The 19,111-nt window shown below is 42.4% G+C and overlaps 1 protein-coding gene across 2 annotated transcripts in view; it reads left to right on the top strand.

Annotated features, from left to right (window-relative positions):
- The first annotated feature begins 3,798 nt into the window (after positions 1 to 3,798).
- The window catches only part of wipf1b (WAS/WASL interacting protein family, member 1b), a 107,490-nt gene continuing 92,177 nt past the window's right edge, over positions 3,799 to 19,111 (top strand). For both annotated transcript variants that reach the window (XM_078404537.1, XM_078404534.1), the window contains exon 1: positions 3,799 to 4,099. In XM_078404537.1, the coding sequence (XP_078260663.1) occupies positions 4,077 to 4,099 (23 nt within the window). In that variant the 5' untranslated portion in view covers positions 3,799 to 4,076. The remainder of the gene's footprint in view (positions 4,100 to 19,111) is intronic.

Raw genomic sequence — 19,111 nt, 5'->3', positions numbered from 1 at the left:
AATAAATCATGATCAATGATTAGTGAAGAATATTATTATGAAAATACCTGAAACATGTAATGGGTTGAACGACTTTTTAATAGGTTTAGGTTTATTATTGTCTCATGTGCTAAGGTGCAGTGAAGAGCTTTGTTTGATTGCAATCGAAACAGGTCAGATATGCCATACATAGATACAATCAGTTTCAAACTGAAGTACAATAGATTGAGCAAAGGGGAAAATACAGAGTACAGAATGTTGTTCTCAGCATTGTACTCCATCAATTCCTTCGACAAAGTCCAATGTCATTGATGGAGCAGAGGTAAATCGAAAAGTACCCTAGCTTTTGGAAGGGCCATTCAGAAGCCTGATAACAGAGGGGAAGAAGTCTGGTTGAGTTTGGTTGTGTGCGTTTTCAAGCTTCTGTTCCTAACCTCTATAGGTTTTGTAGAAGGTTTGTACCCTCTGTACATTACAGAAGAGTTAAAAAAGATAATTTTAAGGAATTAGATGGCCAGTTATTTGAAATTTGATGGAGATATGTAAAGTATTAGGAAAATAAACAGCATGTATTAAGTTAAACAAATCCATTCATTTATATCCAATGATTGTATTGTTGTACATTTAGAACTGAAGTCCCATTGTATGATTTTAAGAATGTTTAACAGATCTTTAATAAATATTCAATGCAGTATTAAATCAAAATTTTGCTCTTATTGTAATGCAATGGAGTTATTTTAAGTTCAACTTAAATTAAATACTTTTCACGCATCATTTTAAAACTAAGACTTACTGGCAGATACTTTGAACTTTTAAAACTCACACTGTACTAACCTAGCTGTAAAAAATAATTATATAATGATTTTAATGACATAATAATCAATTATATTAACTGAAGATTTCCACAAAAGTACTTTCATAAATGATGTACAGAAATTCAACTTTGTGAGTTGTAAACTTTTAATTTCAAGGCATTAATGGGAAAGTTCATGTTCATAAGATCATAAGTTCTAGAAGGAGAATTATGCCATTCAGCCCATCAAGTCTACTCCGCCATTCAATCGTGGCTGATCTATCCTTCACTCTCAACCCCATTCTCCTGCCTTCTCCCCACAACCCATGACACCCATACTAATCAAGAATCAGTTAATCTCTGCCTTAAAAATATCCATTGACTTGGCCTCCGCAGCTGTGTGTGGCAATGAATTCCACAGATTCACCACCCTCTGACTAAAAAAGTGGGTCTGAATGAATCACATGCCATATCTCTCATTGGTGCCAATTGTTGAGTTTTACTTATTTTACATCAATATTTACTTTTAATGCAGCTAACAAAATCTGTTATCATAAGAATCTTACTGTCAGCAATCCCAACGGATACTGGTGTTAATTTTACTGGTGCAAATTAATACAATTTTGATTCAATGAGTCACTCTGTATAAATAATTCAACTGGATCACTCTGTGTTAGGTAGTTGCCACTGCATTTATTCAGCCTTAATTGAATGGGCCAACACAACCAACCTATTTTAAAGTTGCTCATTTGATTATTTTAATTTTCACTCATGGATTTGCAGCTTCATATTTGTCATGTAAATTTACCATTGCACCATCCAGTCAGAGGTAACAGCCCCACTGAAGCTGTTGAGGAAGCCATGGAGGGAGTGGAAAGAGGGGCGATGACAGGAATGCAAGTTCACTTACATTAGAATGTGGTTTATGGAATTTGTACTGGGGGAAAAAAGGCAGGAGCGGATGCAAATGTTAGGGTTTTACATTATACGCTCTGTACACTCACACGCACACAATAGTCCCTTAGGCAGCTGTTTGTACTAATAATATGCAAGGTTAAACATTTTGAAACATGATTTTGAGACAAGGGTTACAAATTAATTTGAGTAAAGGCTGAGATGTAAAGATCTTTTTCCCCAGTGTAGCAAGTATTTGGAATGCACAGCTGAGCAGAGTGTGCAGCAAAATCACTGATAGTATTTAAGAGGTGTCTAGTTGAGCAACTTCAGTCACCAAGGCATTGAAGGCACAGTCAGAAGCTTTCTCCCACAGTGGAAATGTCAAAGATTAGAGGGCATAGCTTTAAGGCGAGAGAGGCAAAGTTTAAAGAAGAAGTGCAGGCCAGGTTTGTTTTCACACAGAGAATGGTGGGTGTCTGGAATGCGCTGCCAGAGTCCAGAGGTGGTGGTGGAGGAAGATAGTGGCGTATAAAAGGCTTTTAGATAGGCACATGGATATGCAGGGAACAGAGGTGGTGGTGGAGGAAGAAGTAGCGTTTAAAAGGCTTTTAGAAAGGCACATGGATTTGCAGGGAACAGAGGGATATGGATCATGTGCAGCAAATAGGAGAACAGTTTAATCACAGAAAGCTGGAGTAACTTAGTGGGTCAGACAGCATCACTGGAGAAAAGGAATAGGTGACATTTCGGGTCGAGTTACTCCAGCTTTTTGTGTCTACCTTCGGTTTAAACTAGCATTTGTAGTTCCTTCCTTCACATAACTTGGTACAATGTTCGGTGCAGACATTGTAGATCTGTTCCTGTGCTGTAAGGGCTAAGAACTGGAAGATGGAATTAATACTGGTGGATGCCCAAGGGTGGGTGTCGTTGTGGTGGGCTGAATGGCCTACTTCCATGTAGACACAAGGAATTGCAGAAGGGTCTGAAGAAGGGTCTCGACCCAAAATGTCACCCATTCCTTCTTTGCAGAGATGCTGCCTGTCCCGCTGAGTTACTCCAGCATTTGTGTCTACCAAGGAACTGCAAATGCTGGTTTACACAAAAGGACACAAAGTTCTTGAGAAACTCTCTGCCCGAGTCATCTTTGCTTAACCTGAGTTACTCCAGCACTTTGTGTCCTTTTGGCCTATTTCCATGCTCTATGATTCTGGCTGGAGACGAATCTCAGCAACATTACTGATCAACAGAATTTGCAATCTTGCCATCTTCTTTTGACTTGAAAAACAAACAAGGGCGCAAACAAGATGCAATCCTCATGTTTAGAAATGCAATAACAAGGAACTCCAGATGCTGGTTTATACCAAAGATTGATGCAAAATGCTGAAGTAACTCAGTGCGTCAGGCAACATCTCCACAGAAAGATACAAAATGCTGGAGTAACTTAGTGGGTCAGGCAGCATCTCTGGAGAAAAAGGATGGGTGACATTTTGGGTGGGAACACTTCTCCAGACACGTGGTGACACAGGTTATTGAATGGGGACGATCAGCCATGATGACAATGAATGGCGGTGCTGGGCTCGAAGGGCTGAATGGCCTCCTCCTGCACCTATTTTCTATGTTTCTATGACACTTGTGTACTGCCAAAGAGGTTGTATGCAAAACAAGGTATTTCACTGGACCTAGGTGAATGTGAGTCCTATTCTTTCGTACATCTCCAGAGATGCTGTCTCATCCACTGAGTCATTCCAGCATTTTGCGTCTAACTCAATGGTTCAATGGTATTTTATTTGTCACATGTACCAAGCTACAGTGACATAAATGTTTCGCAAATGCACTTTTAGGGGAAATCAGATGGGATAGTGTCTCCCGAAATAGTTGGAGTGAGTGTTAGGGATCTATGCTGAGGTGCAGGGGAGGGATTGAGAACTAACTGAAGGAAGGTCTTGCTCTGACAAGTAAGGAGGGTCGTCCTCCTGCCTCCTGCTTGTGGGGGCCGTGGCCTGGTGGCCTGGTGGCGGGAGCATTGTTGCACTGACCCGTCCACGTGTTGCTGCCGCTGCTGGCGGAACATTGCGCGCGCGGCCCGGGGAGGGGAGGAGAGGGATAGGGAGCCGGTGCAAAGCGCACCCTCTGCAAACGCTGGCGCTTCTGCAGCGTTTGAATTGCCCTCTTTATTTTTTCCACCTCTCTCTCTCTCTCTCTCTCTCTCACTGTTGCACGTTTTAAGTTGGGTTTCGAACCCACCCACTCGCCCAGCTGCGGGATCATTACATCACTGACACGGCTCAGAGACCCGGATTGACACCAAGGCAGAACTTTTGAGGCATAATTTTTGCACGGCTGAAGTTTTAATAAGCATGTCTGAGCCGCCAGCTTGCCCGGAGGAGCGGTCCAGGGGCGCCGAGTGATGCAGAGTCTGAGCGGCGGACGGTCAGTACAACGGGTGGGGGACGGGAGGGCTAACGTGACAGCGGCGGCGACTGCTCACTGGCAAGAACTTTCAGCCTCTTGCCAGACCTATTCTAGGTGTGGCTTTTCCACAGCGTCTGCGGAAGTCTCTGGCAACAGATGTGGGCGCACCTCGCACAACATAAATAGTTGCTTTTCCACCCGCCTGCGGTGTTGTAGCTGTTGTTGAGACTTCAGGAAGGGGTTGGGGAATGGGAACCCCGAAATAAACCGCCAGCGAAGGAATAGCTGTTGTCGGGGTCTTTAATTACGTGGTTTGTCTAGTTTGATAACAGACTATTGTTAAAGTGATGTAGCCAAATTCTGCAAAACGTGCATTACTTTAATGTAGTTTTGAGAGGACACTGAGCATTCACTTCAAGAGGACATTAATGTCACTACACGGTTCCCCTTTGTTCCATTTGTCAACGATAATGTTTTGTGCTACATTTATGAACCTCGCAACTTGTAAATTTTGACTTTTAAATGCAGGGAGTGGGCAGATTTTATACTGGCCTGCCAAAGAATTCAGCAAACGCGCCACTTGAATGCATCCACTGAATAAATCGTTTCTTTCCGTTTCTTTCCGTTCCTCGCCCACTCCATCCCTGCATCGAGATTACTATTACCTTTATTATAAAATCCAAACCCCCCTCTTTTTCCCCACCCCAGTTTTAAAAAAACCCTCAATGTTATATTCTTAACGAATACATTTAAAATTCCAGACCTTGTGACTACAGTCACTGCCAGCGGTATCCTCTGTAAGAGCACCACTTTTCAACTGAACTACATCGAGTCCCTTGTATACCTAAAAAAAATACCGCTGAGAATAGAAAGGAAGACTGGTGTTGTCGACTTTGGAATGTTTTTGCCCTTGACGTGAGCACTGTTTAAAGGAACACACTGATGAAGATAATCCAGATTTTTTTAAATTAGACATGCGATGGCTTGACTTTGAGATATTTGGTAATGTCATAACGTGTGGTCTTCTCGGCATTTTGTGTTTATTTTTTTCAGCTGTGACAGTGACAGGTCCAGGTATTAAAGTTACACTAGGTGTGCAGTAGCTTATTAAAATGACGTTAACCTGTCACTACACGCGACGCGAGTACGATTTAAAATATTTTATTATCCTCACTTTTCCACTGTCTTAGTTTTAAACCATTTTAACATTTATTTAATTCTTCTTGTTACACAAAATTGTTACCATTAATAGTATCAACGAAAACCTTTGGTGATGGAGACACACAGGAAAAGCTCAATATCCAGTTGGATATCAATAAAAGGTCTCTATCAAAAACCAAACAGTAAAAGTGTAAGCTTCCGACAGATTTTCCAGCACAAAATGGATGTTTAATCAACCAGTTGAGTAATTATCTTGACAAGATAGTTCATGTTTGGGATTTACTGCTATTACATGAGGCATGTCGGGAATTGGATATGGAATAAATCTCTTTATCCTATCCTAAAGGTATTTCTTAGGAGTGGTTGCATGTGGATGTGTTTTTAACAAATGTCACCTTTACTATCTCTGGAGTCAAATTGGTTCCAAAATATTAATGTAATGGTTTATCTAATCGATCTGTAATACTTTGGGATGTACTGAGAGTACAGGGTCTTAGTTTTCCTGCAGCCAAGATTGTGGAGTGGATTTGAATTCTAAGTGGAGGTAAACGAGAGGTCAACTGTTATAATTTCCAAATGTCCCAAAACCATGAAGAAGTTCTTCAGTTTATAGAAGGGTTGTTTTCTAGACCTATTATTGTTTTGTGGTCTATTGTTCCAGCATCAATAAAAGTAAATATGTAAATGCCAGGAAATCGGAAGGTTGAGTTCCTGGGCAATGATTTCAATCGCCGATTAGCTGTCAAAATAAGAACTTACTAAAGTTATTCTTGTTTTTTAAACTAAAAGAGCTGTAGCAAATGGTTGGCATCCATGAGTAAACCTATGCTCAACATTGTTTCATTTAGCGCAGTCATTTATCTACACGCTCAGAACATGCTAATTTTTTTCACCAGAGTCTTTGTTGATTTGTGATTAAATTGGTATATATGTTTATAAGTCATAGGAGCAGAATTAGGCTATTCAGCCCATCGAGCCTACTCCGCCATTCAATCGTGGTTGATCTATCTTTCCCTCTCAATTACATTCTCCTGTATTCTCCCAAAAACCCTTGACACTCTTACTAATCAAGAATCTGACAATGTCTGCCTTAAAAACACCCAATGACTTGGCCTACCCAGCTTAGCTCTGTTTTGTCACCTCTGTTCCTTGGAATGTTGGTTCAATTTTTACTGAAACTTGAATGCTGATTTGGAACTTGAATTTTCACTCCATATGTAGCTCTTATATCAGAAAAAATATTTTCTGATTACAGTGCTTACTTGACTTCATTTTCAGAGGCTTGCTCTGTATTTCAGAATCTTTCAACACAATTGGAGCCATACAAATTCCTGAGGTTAATAAACAGATGACAACCCACAGAAAAATGACTAACCCTGAAACGTGAAAATAGATTAATGTTTGCACTATGACTTTTGTTTTTATTCTTCTCCTCCCTCTTTATCTCCAGTGCAGTAAGTAATTTGAGAATCAATACATTTGGTAGCTTAAAACAGTGAGTCTGCTCCATTGGTTTAATGTAAATATTGGTAATAATGCATGAAAAGAGTCTGGGTAATCTGGATGATCATCGATTGACATGGACTTGGGACAAATAACTCGTTTCCATGTTGCATCTCTAAAGTCTGAGGGAAATCTACCAAGTGTTCAAAATGATGACGGATTCGATTGAGTAGATTGGTCAAAGCTCTCTTATCTGGCAGTGGAGAATTACATTTCCCTGTGAATTGCTGCAATCTGAGAGCGACCATCAAAAGGGATAGTGGAAGCAGATTTGAAGGTAATTTTCACAAGAGAATACTTGAAGCAATATCAAAATGTAAGGGAAGAACAGGAAAGTGGCACTAACTGCATTGCTTTTTCAAAGACCTGTGGTCTGATTGATTGTTTTGAGTTATGACATTCTGTGATGATTGAAAAACTGATGGATCAAGGCGATCGATGACAAAGTCAGGGAATTGGACTGGACAAATTTATTTCTGTTTACTAATGGCAGCAATTTTTACCCCTTTCAGAAATCCGACAGCCTCATTTAAATAATTGGCAGGGAACCACCATCTGTTGCACTTACTGCCAAGTTATTACAAAGCTTTACATTCATACATATGAATTAGGAGCAAGAGTGGGTCAATTGGCCCCTCAAGCCTGCTCCTTCACTTAATAAGATCATGACCGATCTGATTATAAACGCGGCTCCAAATTCTCATCAATCCACAACAACCTTTCGCCCCCTTATGAAGTATCTATCTGTGCCTTAAAAATATTTAAAGACTCTGCATCTCTTTTGAGGAAGACTCGGTTTCAAACCTTCCTGATGTCTGAGCTAGTTCAATGCCCATGTTATTTGCACCTGTGCAGTTGCCTTTTCTAAAATGTATCTATTTAATTCACCATTTTAAAAAGGTGTGAATTCTCTTTTATAGTAAAGTGAACTTGTTTTAACAGTGTGGGGTTATTACATTAGATGTCTAGCTTTTCTATTAATCTTTTGTAGATTTTGACAAGTTAAATGCAACTAATTGGTGGCAGGGTGGCATAACGGTAGTGTTGTGAAATTGTGAATTGACCCTAGTGTGTGTAGGATAATGTTAGTGTGCGGGATCGCTGGTCGGCATGGACTTTGGCCGAAGGGCCTGTTGTTGCGCTGTATCTCTAAACTAAACTTTTTTTTAAACTAGGCTCTATTTTTGATGGCTGAGTATTGATATTCACCATTGATTCAGGGGAATAGTTAAATGTTAGTATTCAAAAGATGCAATTTGAATTTCAATGCACCACTATTCATTTATTTTACCTTCTGTATTTTTTGTATCTGTCTCCTAATAAATTAATACTTCTCATCTGTTTTCATCAAGGAAAAGGTACATGGAATATGGAGAGAAGGAATGGGTGATGTTTTGGACCGAGACCCTTCTTCAGACTCAACCCGAAACATCACCCATTCCTTCTCTCCAGAGATGCTGCCTGTCCCACTGAGTTACTCCAGCATTTTGTGGCTACCTTCGATTTAAACCAGCATCTGCAGTTCTTTCCTACACAAGACATGGAATATATTGGATTCAGGGAAGGGTAGGAATGGTATATTAAATGTCTGGAGAGGGACAGTTTTAGGAAAGCGGAGGTGTTGGATGTCTTGGAATACAGTAGAGTGGATAAAGATCTAGTGTTAGATGCGATTCAAGGATGCTATGGGAGGGGAAAAGGAAGGCGATAGCTGTAAACCTGACACAGATTTTGCACGCATACTGGAAGAACAGTACCTCAGATGGGCAATTTGCAAACCCACGGTATGAACATTGAATTCTCCAAGTTTAGGTAACAACTCAATCCCACCGCCCCTTCTCTTACCTGTGCCCCACCTGGAAGTGCACCAATTTCTCCCACCATACCACACCTCTCTCCATCTTTGGCTGTTGTCCAACCATCTTCCAATCAACCCCTCCACTTGCATCCACCAGCACTTGCTCGGCTTTGTTCCATCCCCTCCGCTTTTCTAACTTTCTTTCCCTTACTTCAATTAGTCTGATGAAGGGTCCCAAACTGAAATATCACCTATCCATGTCTTCGAGAGATTCTGCATGACCTACTGGATTTATTCCAGCAGGAATTTGTTATTTTTTGGAAACTAGCATCTGTAGCTCCTTGTTGACAGAATTTTTTCCATCTCTCTTAGCTGCATGACTGGAAGTCAGACCTGTCCTATCAGAGGACTGGAGTATAAGTAATGTTGTCCCTTTATGTAAGAAGAGCGTCAGGGATAAGCCAGGCAACTACACGCTGTTGAACCTTGGGTCAGTGATGGGGAAATTATTGGAGAAAATTATAAGGAGTAGGATTTAAAAAGACAAGGGCTGGTCGTGATTAGTCAATATGGCTTTGTGCAGGAGAAATAGTGCCTAAATAATTTGATTGTGGAAGTAACTAAGAAGATAGATGAAGGCAGTAGATGTTGTCTCAGTGGACTTTGGTAAGACATTTCATATGGTAGGCTGGTCTAGGAGGTTAAGACACAAGGGATTCAACACAAGCTGGTTAATTGGAATGGAAATTAGCTTGCAGAAAAAAGACAGAAGATGGTGGCATTTTTGATTAGAAGTCTGACCAACGCAGGCTCGGCGATCGCTTCGCTGAACACCTGCGCTCGGCCCGCATTAACGCAACTGATCTCCCGGTGGCCCAGCACTTTAACTCCCCCTCCCATTCCCAGTCTGACCTCTCTGTCATGGGCCTCCTCCAGTGCCATAGTGAGGCCCGCCGGAAATTGGAGGAGCAGCACCTCATATTTCGCCTGGGCAGTTTGCGGCCCGGTGGTATGAACGTCGACTTCTCCAACTTCAGATAGCTCCTCTGTCCCTCCCTTCCCCTCCTCCTTCCCAGATCTCCCTCTATCTTCCTGTCTCCACCTATATCCTTCCTTTGTCCCACCCCCGACATCAGTCTGAAGAAGGGTCTCGACCCGAAACGTCACCCATTCCTTCTCTCCCGAGATGCTGCCTGACCTGCTGAGTTACTCCAGCATTTTGTGAATAAATCGATTTGTACCAGCATCTGCAGTTATTTTCTTATACAACGGTGTACTGCTAGGATTAGTGGTAAGATATTTGTTTGTAATGGATGTGAAAGCAGGAGTAAGGTTGATGAAATCGGTGATGTTATGGCCAAAGAGGAATGGTGTGTAAGGCAACAGCAGGTTATAGATAGATAGTTGGTAATGGCATTGGCAAATGACATTTAATCCTAAAAAGTGCAGGATGCGATTTGGAAAGACAAATAGGGGTATGATGAATACAGTAAATGGTAGGGCACTAAAATCTGTTAATTAACAAGTAACTTGGGTTCAAATCTTTAAATCCCAGAAAATGGCAATGAGTAGGCACATTGTTGAAGAAGGCATATGGCATGCTTTCCTTCATGGGTCAGGGTATAGAATATAATGTTGGGACATTGTGTTGCAACTTGACAGAGCACTGGTTAGACTGAACTTGGAGTATCGTGTGTATTTCTGGTAACCAAACTAATGGATGTGGCTATACTGGAGAAAGTGCAGGGGAGATTCACTGGGATGTTCAGATGGACTGGGCTTGGTTTTCCCTGGAGTGCAAATAAGATAATTATGTAAGGGCCTTCTATCCAAGGGCTGAACCTTTGACGGGGCTGAGGCGTAACAGGTAAAAGAAAAAACATATAGGATTAGCTAATTAGCAAAGCCAAAGTTAATTTAGATTCCTCTTAACAGTGTGCCAATGGGATGTGATTAATGCAAGTGAAAGTCAAATTTAGATCAGACAGGACACAAAGTGCTGGAGTAACTTAGCAGGTCAGACAGTATCCCAGACGTTTTAGGTTGAAACCCTTCTTCAGATTGATTGTGGGGAGGGGGAAGAAAGCTGGGAGAAGGGACAGGACAAAGCGTGGCAGGCGAGGGATGGTTGATAGGTAGATTGTTGAACAAAGGCTGGAGCTGAAAAGACAGCAGGTGTGAGACTTAAGCGATTTATTAGGCGACTGTCAAAGTCATAGCAGGTCACCGAAATTTTCTTTTACCCTACGACAATGATCATGACAATGCCGAGTCAGGTCGAGATTACACCGTCTTCGGAAACATTGCGAAAATTCCCACGCTGTCAATGCTTCTCCAGCATCCTAATTTTCGCTGAAATCACTGACAAGTCGGTAAGTACTTGAGAGTTTTGAAATATAACATCTTGCCCGGGTTACTTGAAAACCAAGCTTCACGGTAACAAGGCATAAACTGGATTTACTTACAGTTTACTAATAGCAGTATTAAGAAATTTAATTTTAAAAGTGGTTAAATGGATTTTTGTGCGGAGTGTGGGCATTTTTGAAAATGTACGGGAGATGCATATCTGGTTTCTGGGTTGCATATTTGGGTTGGGAACCTATTTTAAATGTAATCGCTGATGGCCATAAACATCGTGAAAATTCCCACGCTTACCTGACCATCAAACTGTCGCTTCTAATCTACCTGTCAAATGTCCTGACGGTAAATAAATTGGTTAAACACAAGCATTTTATGGTATCTTCAAATGACTTTACTTATTTTAATATTATGTGCTTCTAAATGCATCTAAGAGAACCTAGCAAACTTGGGGACAGCATGCGACAACGCCCGCAATAAGCAAAGATACCTGACAACAAGCTAGCTGTTGCCGAGAAATTTCACTCCGGTTGATTTCTCAGCGACGCGCTGAGATCCACTATGATTCTTGAATAACTCCTCACGATCATGCCCGCGACCAAGTCGCCGGCAGTCGCCTTAAAATAGCCTAAGTGGGACAGGCCCTTAAAGGATTGAAGAGTTAGGAATTGTAAAGCCAGAGGAAGGATTGGAGGGGAAGGGAGAAATAGGTAGAATTAAATATTGCATTTTAAACTGTTGAATTAATATATAAAATCATTTTAAAGTTGTTTTTACAAAGGTATGTATTCAATTTTCCTAAATTAGTCTCATCAACAGAATAGCCTGGTTTTAGAGGGCTCCTGTTTTTCTTGGTTTGGACACTAGGAGGTGCTCTAGAATGAAACATAGGCAGTATTCTACATTTGTGTTATCATTGTGGATTTGTAGCAGTTTTTTTAAAGTTAGTTCCATTCTTCTGAATAAGAAGATCATAGGTTCAAGACGCACTTGATTTCACATAATATCTGTTTGTTTCATAGTTCAGTACTAATGAGAGTGCATTGTAAGTTATGGTGGTTGTAAATTATGTATTACCCTTTCATTATCACACACAAAGGACTCCACCAGTACATATTCCCTCACTACTTATGTATTTGACCAGATACCCACAATTGCAGCCAAACTAGCATTTTCAGAAAAAATAAACCTCAATTTAGTGAAGCTAAAGGTTACACCGTAATTAGCCTCTGAAACAAAAAGTACACTGTTTCCATTTTTATTAATAATTGAGTTCAGAAACACGCCCTTCAGCCCATCTTGTAAGAACGTGCTTACCTGAGTTAGTCCCATTTGCTTGCATTTAGCCTGATGTCCTCCAAATCTTCCCTATCCACGTGCCTGTCATTATCCTATGGCCCAATGTTAATGAAGACATGAAGATTCACCAACCTCACGCACTCCATTTTAAAAATTATCAACAATAACTACTTGGTAACTTCAGATTTTAGAAGATGGAGATAAAATGCTGGAGCAACTCAGCGGGTCAGGCAGCATTTCTGGAGAAAAGGAATAGGTGAGTTTTGGGTCGAGACCCTTCTTCAGACTGAGAGTCAGAGGAGAGGGAAACTAGTTATGAAAAGGTGCAGAACAAATCACAGCCAGTACCAATGACTCGAAAAAGATGGAGCTCACAATGATCCATTGTTGACTGTGGAAGAGGTGATAATGAATGGATACAAACAGTGGGGGAGGGACGGAGAGAGAGGGAATACAATGGCTAATTGAAATTAGAGAAATCAAAATTCAAACCGCTGGATTGTAAACTGCCCAAGTGAAATATGAAATGCAGTTCCGTCAATTTTGGTCGCATTTATATTGTACTTTTCTAAAAAACGAGAACATGATAGCAAAATATGATTAGATTAAACACAATGTAACTCTAATCTGTTACATATGCAACTAAAAAGGAAACTGTTTAGTTGACAAAAGGTAATTAATTAATTGTTCCTTTTATTCATAATTAGTTGGTCTGGTGTGTCGGTGGTATTTTCCTTATTCCAATTATTCTTTGCAACATAACTTGTACTTTGAAAGTACAACACTTTTGAAGGAGCTGATGGGAAGATAAAGTAGTTGAGTTTTCGAGTTTTCAAGACAGCCTTCTTCCTCAGGTCAGTCGTAATTCCCATACTTTCAAAATAAAATTCAGTGCGCGTTAAATATGACGACCACCTTTCTCGCTCAGGATCGAAACGATCGAATTGCCGAGACATGGTTTTTTTTTTAAATCGAAAAATAGGCTCTTATCTGGGTCTTTGGGCACAATCCGAAGTTTCCTGCTCCTGACACCACTTTCGTGTTCCAGACGTACACTGTTCCAGACGTACACAATCCCTGTTCCAGACGTACACTGGCCCCATCCCCGAACTCTACCTCCGCTACATCGACGACTGCATTGGTGCTACCTCTTGCACCCATGCAGAACTCACTGACTTTATACACTTCACCTCCAATTTCCATCCTGCCCTTAAATATACCTGGACTATCTCTGACATCTCCCTCCCGTTTCTGGACCTCACCATCTCCATCACAGGAGAAAAATTAGTGACGGACATTTATTACAAGCCCACCGACTCGCACAGCTATCTGGACTACACTTCTTCCCACCCGGTCCCCTGCAAAAAGTCTATCCCCTACTCCCAATTCCTCCGTCTACGCCGCATCTGTGCCCGGGATGAGGTGTTTCAGACTAGGGCTTCCGAGATGTCCTCGTTTTTCAGAAAACGGGGCTTCCCCTCCTCCATTATAGATGAGGCTCTCACTAGGGTCTCTTCTACATCCCGCAGCTCCGCTCTTGCTCCCCATCCCCCCACTCGCAACAAGGACAGGATCCCCCTCGTTCTCACCTTCCACCCCACCAGCCAGCGGATCCAACATATCATCCACCAACATTTCCGTCACCTACAACAGGACCCCACCACTGGCCATATCTTCCCATCCCCTCCCCTCTCTGCATTCCGCAGAGACCGTTCCCTCCGCAACTCCCTGGTCCACTCGTCCCTTCCTACCCAAACCACCCTAACCCCGGGCACTTTCCCTTGCAACCGCACGAGATGCAACACCTGTCCCTTTACCTCCCCCCTCAACTCCATCAAAGGACCCAAACATTCTTTCCAGGTGAGACAGAGGTTCACCTGCACCTCCTCCAACCTCATCTATTGCATCCGCTGCTCTAGATGTCAACTCATCTATATCGGCGAAACCAAGCGCAGGCTCGGCGATCGCTTCGCTGAACACCTGCGCTCGGTCCGCATTAACGCCACTGATCTCCCGGTGGCCCAGCACTTCAACTCCCCCTCCCATTCCCAGTCTGACCTCTCTGTCATGGGCCTCCTCCAGTGCCATAGTGAGGCCCGCCGGAAATTGGAGGAGCAGCACCTCATATTTCGCCTGGGCAGTTTGCGGCCCGGTGGTATGAACGTTGACTTCTCCAACTTCAGATAGCTCCTCTGTCCCTCCCTTCCCCTCCTCCTTCCCAGATCTCCCTCTATCTTCCTGTCTCCACCTATATCCTTCCTTTGTCCCACCCCCGACATCAGTCTGAAGAAGGGTCTCGACCCGAAACGTCACCCATTCCTTCTCTCCCGAGATGCTGCCTGACCTGCTGAGTTACTCCAGCATTTTGTGAATAAATCGATTTGTACCAGCATCTGCAGTTATTTTCTTATACCACTTTCGTGTTCTTGTTCTATGCCTGTATGGAACTTTGCGAGTCTTCAAGGTACAACAGAAGTCTTTATTACAGTAACTTAACGCTGGCAGCAAGACAACTAAAAATGGCTGCCACCCCACAATCTGACTGAACACTCCACTGTGTACAGCCAAGATAACTATGTACAAAACATCTCCCTTTGTCCTGTGCAGCGCCACCTGCTGCACGGGAGGAGCAACTGGTCCTCCCACCCCACACAGTCCATCAAACATCACACTTTCCTATTTCTTTTTAACATCTAACTCAAGCTGGCTGTAATCTACTCTTGAAATACTGGAAATATTATTCACACCACCTTCCAGCTCTCTCACTCTCTTCACACAATCCACCCTTGCACAACCCCTATACTGCCAAAATAACTTGTGCTGGTTTCCCCAGCCATCATCTCTGCCCCAAACAGTGCTCGTCCTTTAGCCACTCCCTCAGTCCAAGCATTGCAGATGAAGCTGTGCAAGAGGCCATTAAGTCCATTATGGTCATGCTGTTTGAAAAAATCTCTCTTATTTAATCCTACTGTCTTGACTAGCTTGTTCAGTACCTATTTAAGTATTGTTTAAGTCAGATGAGGATTTATAAAGGGCCTGTCCCACTTAGGCGACTGCCGGCGACTGTCATAGTCGTAGCAGGTTGCCAAAAAAACGGCGACTGGACTCCCCTATGACAATGTCTACAACGAGCTACAACAACCTACCACCTGGTCGATGTCAAGCTATGGCAAGCTACCGACAACCGACGTCCCAATCGTCGTGAGTAGAACATCCACCTACGACCGCACCTACGACAACCTACAACCACACAGGCGACAACCTATGACAACCGAAGTCAACCTACGTCCACCCGTGACAAGTTGCGACATACTAGGACCCTGTCGGCGACAACTGAAGACAATTCACGTCATTTTGGCCTCCGGTTTTGATGCCGGTACCTGTCGCCGGTTGACGTAGGTAGTCGCCAATGGAATTCATCAAAGTCAGCACTGGCGACAACCTACGTCAGGAGAGGTCAAGCTACGTTCATTGGCGTCAAACCCACTGTCACTGAAAAATGTTCAACATTCTGAAAATCCAGCGGCGACCAGATAGATGCTACGACTCTTTGGAGACTACTCACGACCATACAGGCGATATGCAGGTGACCATGTGGCGACAGCTTAGTCACCTGTAGTCGCCTAAAAAATCGCCGAAGTGGGACAGGGGTTTTATTCCTACTCGTTCAATTAGTTCCAGACCTCAACATGCAACATCACTTCTGTTTATGATCTCCTGTTGATAAAAATGTTTCTAGTTATTCTAAGCCCTGTGCAGTTTTAGCTGTTTGATTAATATTTCCCATCATTTTGCAGTTGTAAACTGGAATCACAGAACAGCTGGGCTCAAGTAAAAGTTAGTTTGGAAGTGTATTTATTAGTCTACAAACACAGGTGAGAAAGGAAAAGAAAGCTGTGTGGATACATGTAGCCTTTTAAGTTCGAAAGCTATCCCAAAGCGCTTGAAAACAAATGAGATGCTTTTGAAATGAGGCCTTTGCTATAATTTTGAAACTGCAACAGCCGATTTGGTCACCACATGGTCTTGCAAGCAGCAAGATGATTTAGAGGAACAACGATATTGAGAGATTGCAGACTAATTAGGATTGCAAGACTAATTAGGATTGTCATAGTCGGAGACTTGGCTTTCCCACGTAGATTGGGACTGCCATGGAGCCAAAGGCTTAGAGGGTCCTCAAAGAAGAGGACAAAATCTGACCACCTCTCTGGGAATTGGGCTGGCCAAGTGACTGGAATGTCAGTGGTGGAACATTGTTTAATTTAGTTTAGCTTAGTTTGGAGATACTGTGTGAAAACCGGCCCATCGGCCCACAGAGTCCGTGCTGATCAGCGATCACCTGTACACTTGCTCTATCTCGCACACTAGGGACAATTTACAGAAGCCAATTAACCTACAAACCTGCACATCTTTGGGATGTGGGAGGAAACTAGAGCACCTGGAGAAATTCCAAGCAATCAAAGGGAGAACGTACATACTCCGTACAGATAGCACCCGTAGTCAGGATGAAACCTGGGACTCTGGTGCTGTGAGGCAGCGCCACTTTGCAGCCTAGCGTCCCAGCTGCTTTGGAGACCAGCGGCCACAGTTTCTATTGACTTTAAAGTAGTTATGGATAAGGGCAGAGCAGATACACAAGTTAAATCTTCTAAGTTGGGGCAAGGCCAACTTTAATGGTATTAGACAGGAACTTGCAAACTTTGATTGGAGTAGGTTGCTTGTGGACGAAGGAGACATCCAGAAAGTGGGATGCTTTTTAAAAAGTGTGATAGTGAAAGGTCAAGGTATGTATAGTCCCATTGGTGTGAAGGGCAGGGTAGGTGGGAGTGAGGAACCCTGAATGATTAGAGGGCAAAGACTTATTAGGAACCTGAAGGACACGTTTTTCACACAGGGATATGGATGTGTGGAGTGAGCTGCCGGAGGAAGTAGCCGAAGCAGGTACAATAACAACATTTAAGTCATTTGGACAGGTACATGGATAGGAATAGTTAGGAAAGGGATATGGGCCAAACGCAGGCAAATGGGTCTAGCTTAGATGGGGCATCTTGGTCGGCATAGACTAGTTAGGCCGAAAGGCTTGTTTCCATGCTCTATAATTCTGAGCAGATGTGGAAAATTAATATTATTATACTGTTACAACCTATTTCAAGCATACAGAAATCAATTAAACAATCTTTGTTGAGCAATCTAGCAGGTTAATGAAACCTTTTCACAGCTCACATACGTGGAAAGTAGAGACAATTGGAGATTTCTGTATAAAATAAAGATTGTCATAACAATCTGTCCTGTCCAATCATAATAGCGTTTGTGTCTTGGAGACCTGATCTGATCCCACAGTCTGCTTTACAATTTGTATGAGAAATACCATTTCACACAGTATCTTCAAACTAAGCTAAACTAAATTAAACAATGGTTTGCAGAAAGTGTATTCAACAGATTTGATTAGAATTCTGTGTGTAAAGTTCTCTGCAACTACATTGTATTCGTCAGGCCACTTTCAACCCAGAATCGAAAGGTTAAAAAAATGGCGGATGCTGGATATCTGAACAAATAAAAATAATATGCTGGAAATACACAGCAGGACAAGCATTGCCCCGTGGAGAAGAATAATTAAAATTTCTGGCTGATTACCTTTAGTCAGAAGTAGGAAAAATAGAAATCAGACATATTGTATTTTGCAAAGAAGAGGGAGGGATGGAGATAATAAAAGGAATGGCACTGATAAAGTGAAACATAGAAACATAGAAAATAGGTGCAGGAGTAGGCCATTCGGCCCTTCGAGCCTGCATCGCCATTCAATATGATCATGGCTGATCATCCAGCTCAGTAACCTGTACCTACCTTCTCTCCATATCCCCTGATCCCTTTAGCCACAAGAGCCACATCTAACTCCCTCTTAAATATAGCCAATGAACTGGCCTCAACTACCTTCTGTGGCAGAGAATTCCACAGACTCACCACTCTGTGTGAAGAAATGTTTTCTCATCTCGGTCCTAAAAGACTTCCCCCTTATCCTTAAGCTGTGACCCCTGGTTCTGGACTTCCTCAACATCGGGAACAATCTTTCCGCATCTAGCCTCTCCAACCCCTTAAGAATTTTATATGTTTCTATAAGATCCCCCCTCAGTCTTCTAAGTGAGTGACTGGGCTGCACAATTAATGGCGGTGCTGAGTGAGAGAATGTTTAGACTTTAGAGATGCAGCGCAGAAACGGGTCATTCGGTCCTTTGAGTCCGCGCTGACCATCGATTAGTGTGTTGGATAGTACACTTGCACTATCCAACACACTAGGGACAATTTACAATTTCACCCAAAAATCTGCATGTCTTTAGAATGTGGAAGGAAACCGGAGCACCTGGGAAAACTCCAGGAGGTAATGGATGTAGCTTGAAGGCTGGTTCTTGCTTATGTCAATGTTGCGATACTAAATATAAATGAAAGTCAAAAATCTACAGATGGTGGAAATCTGAAATAAAAACAGAAAACATTCAAAAGAGTGGGTCAGGCAGCATTTTTGGGAAATGTTAACATTTCAGCACGAAGGGACTTCGACCTGAAACATTAACTTTATTTATCCTTTCAAAAATGGCCTGTTAATGCTTCCAGTATTCTCTGGCTACTCCCTAACCCTCCTGTTGGGTTCCTGGACAGAGACTTGTCCCCTAGGAAGATCAAACCCCAGGCAGCAGTTTAAAGACACTGTCTCCTAACCTCAAACACTCGGATGTGATTGCATCATCCTTGCTGAAATCTTCCCCCAGTTGCTAAAAGTGCATCTCTATCTATGTTAGTTCTCTGGGATGCCTTTACTCATTTTATCTCATGGTGCAGGTAATACAAAGAAGATTTTTCATTATCCCAAGCCAACTCTCTACAAGTATCTGGGAGATGATCTGAATCCATGGGGA

Source organism: Rhinoraja longicauda, chromosome 8, assembly GCF_053455715.1.
Source record: "Rhinoraja longicauda isolate Sanriku21f chromosome 8, sRhiLon1.1, whole genome shotgun sequence".
NCBI lineage: Eukaryota > Metazoa > Chordata > Chondrichthyes > Rajiformes > Arhynchobatidae > Rhinoraja > Rhinoraja longicauda.
The sequence above is the reverse complement of the archived record's forward strand: the minus strand, read 5'-3'. Positions and strand labels throughout refer to the sequence as shown.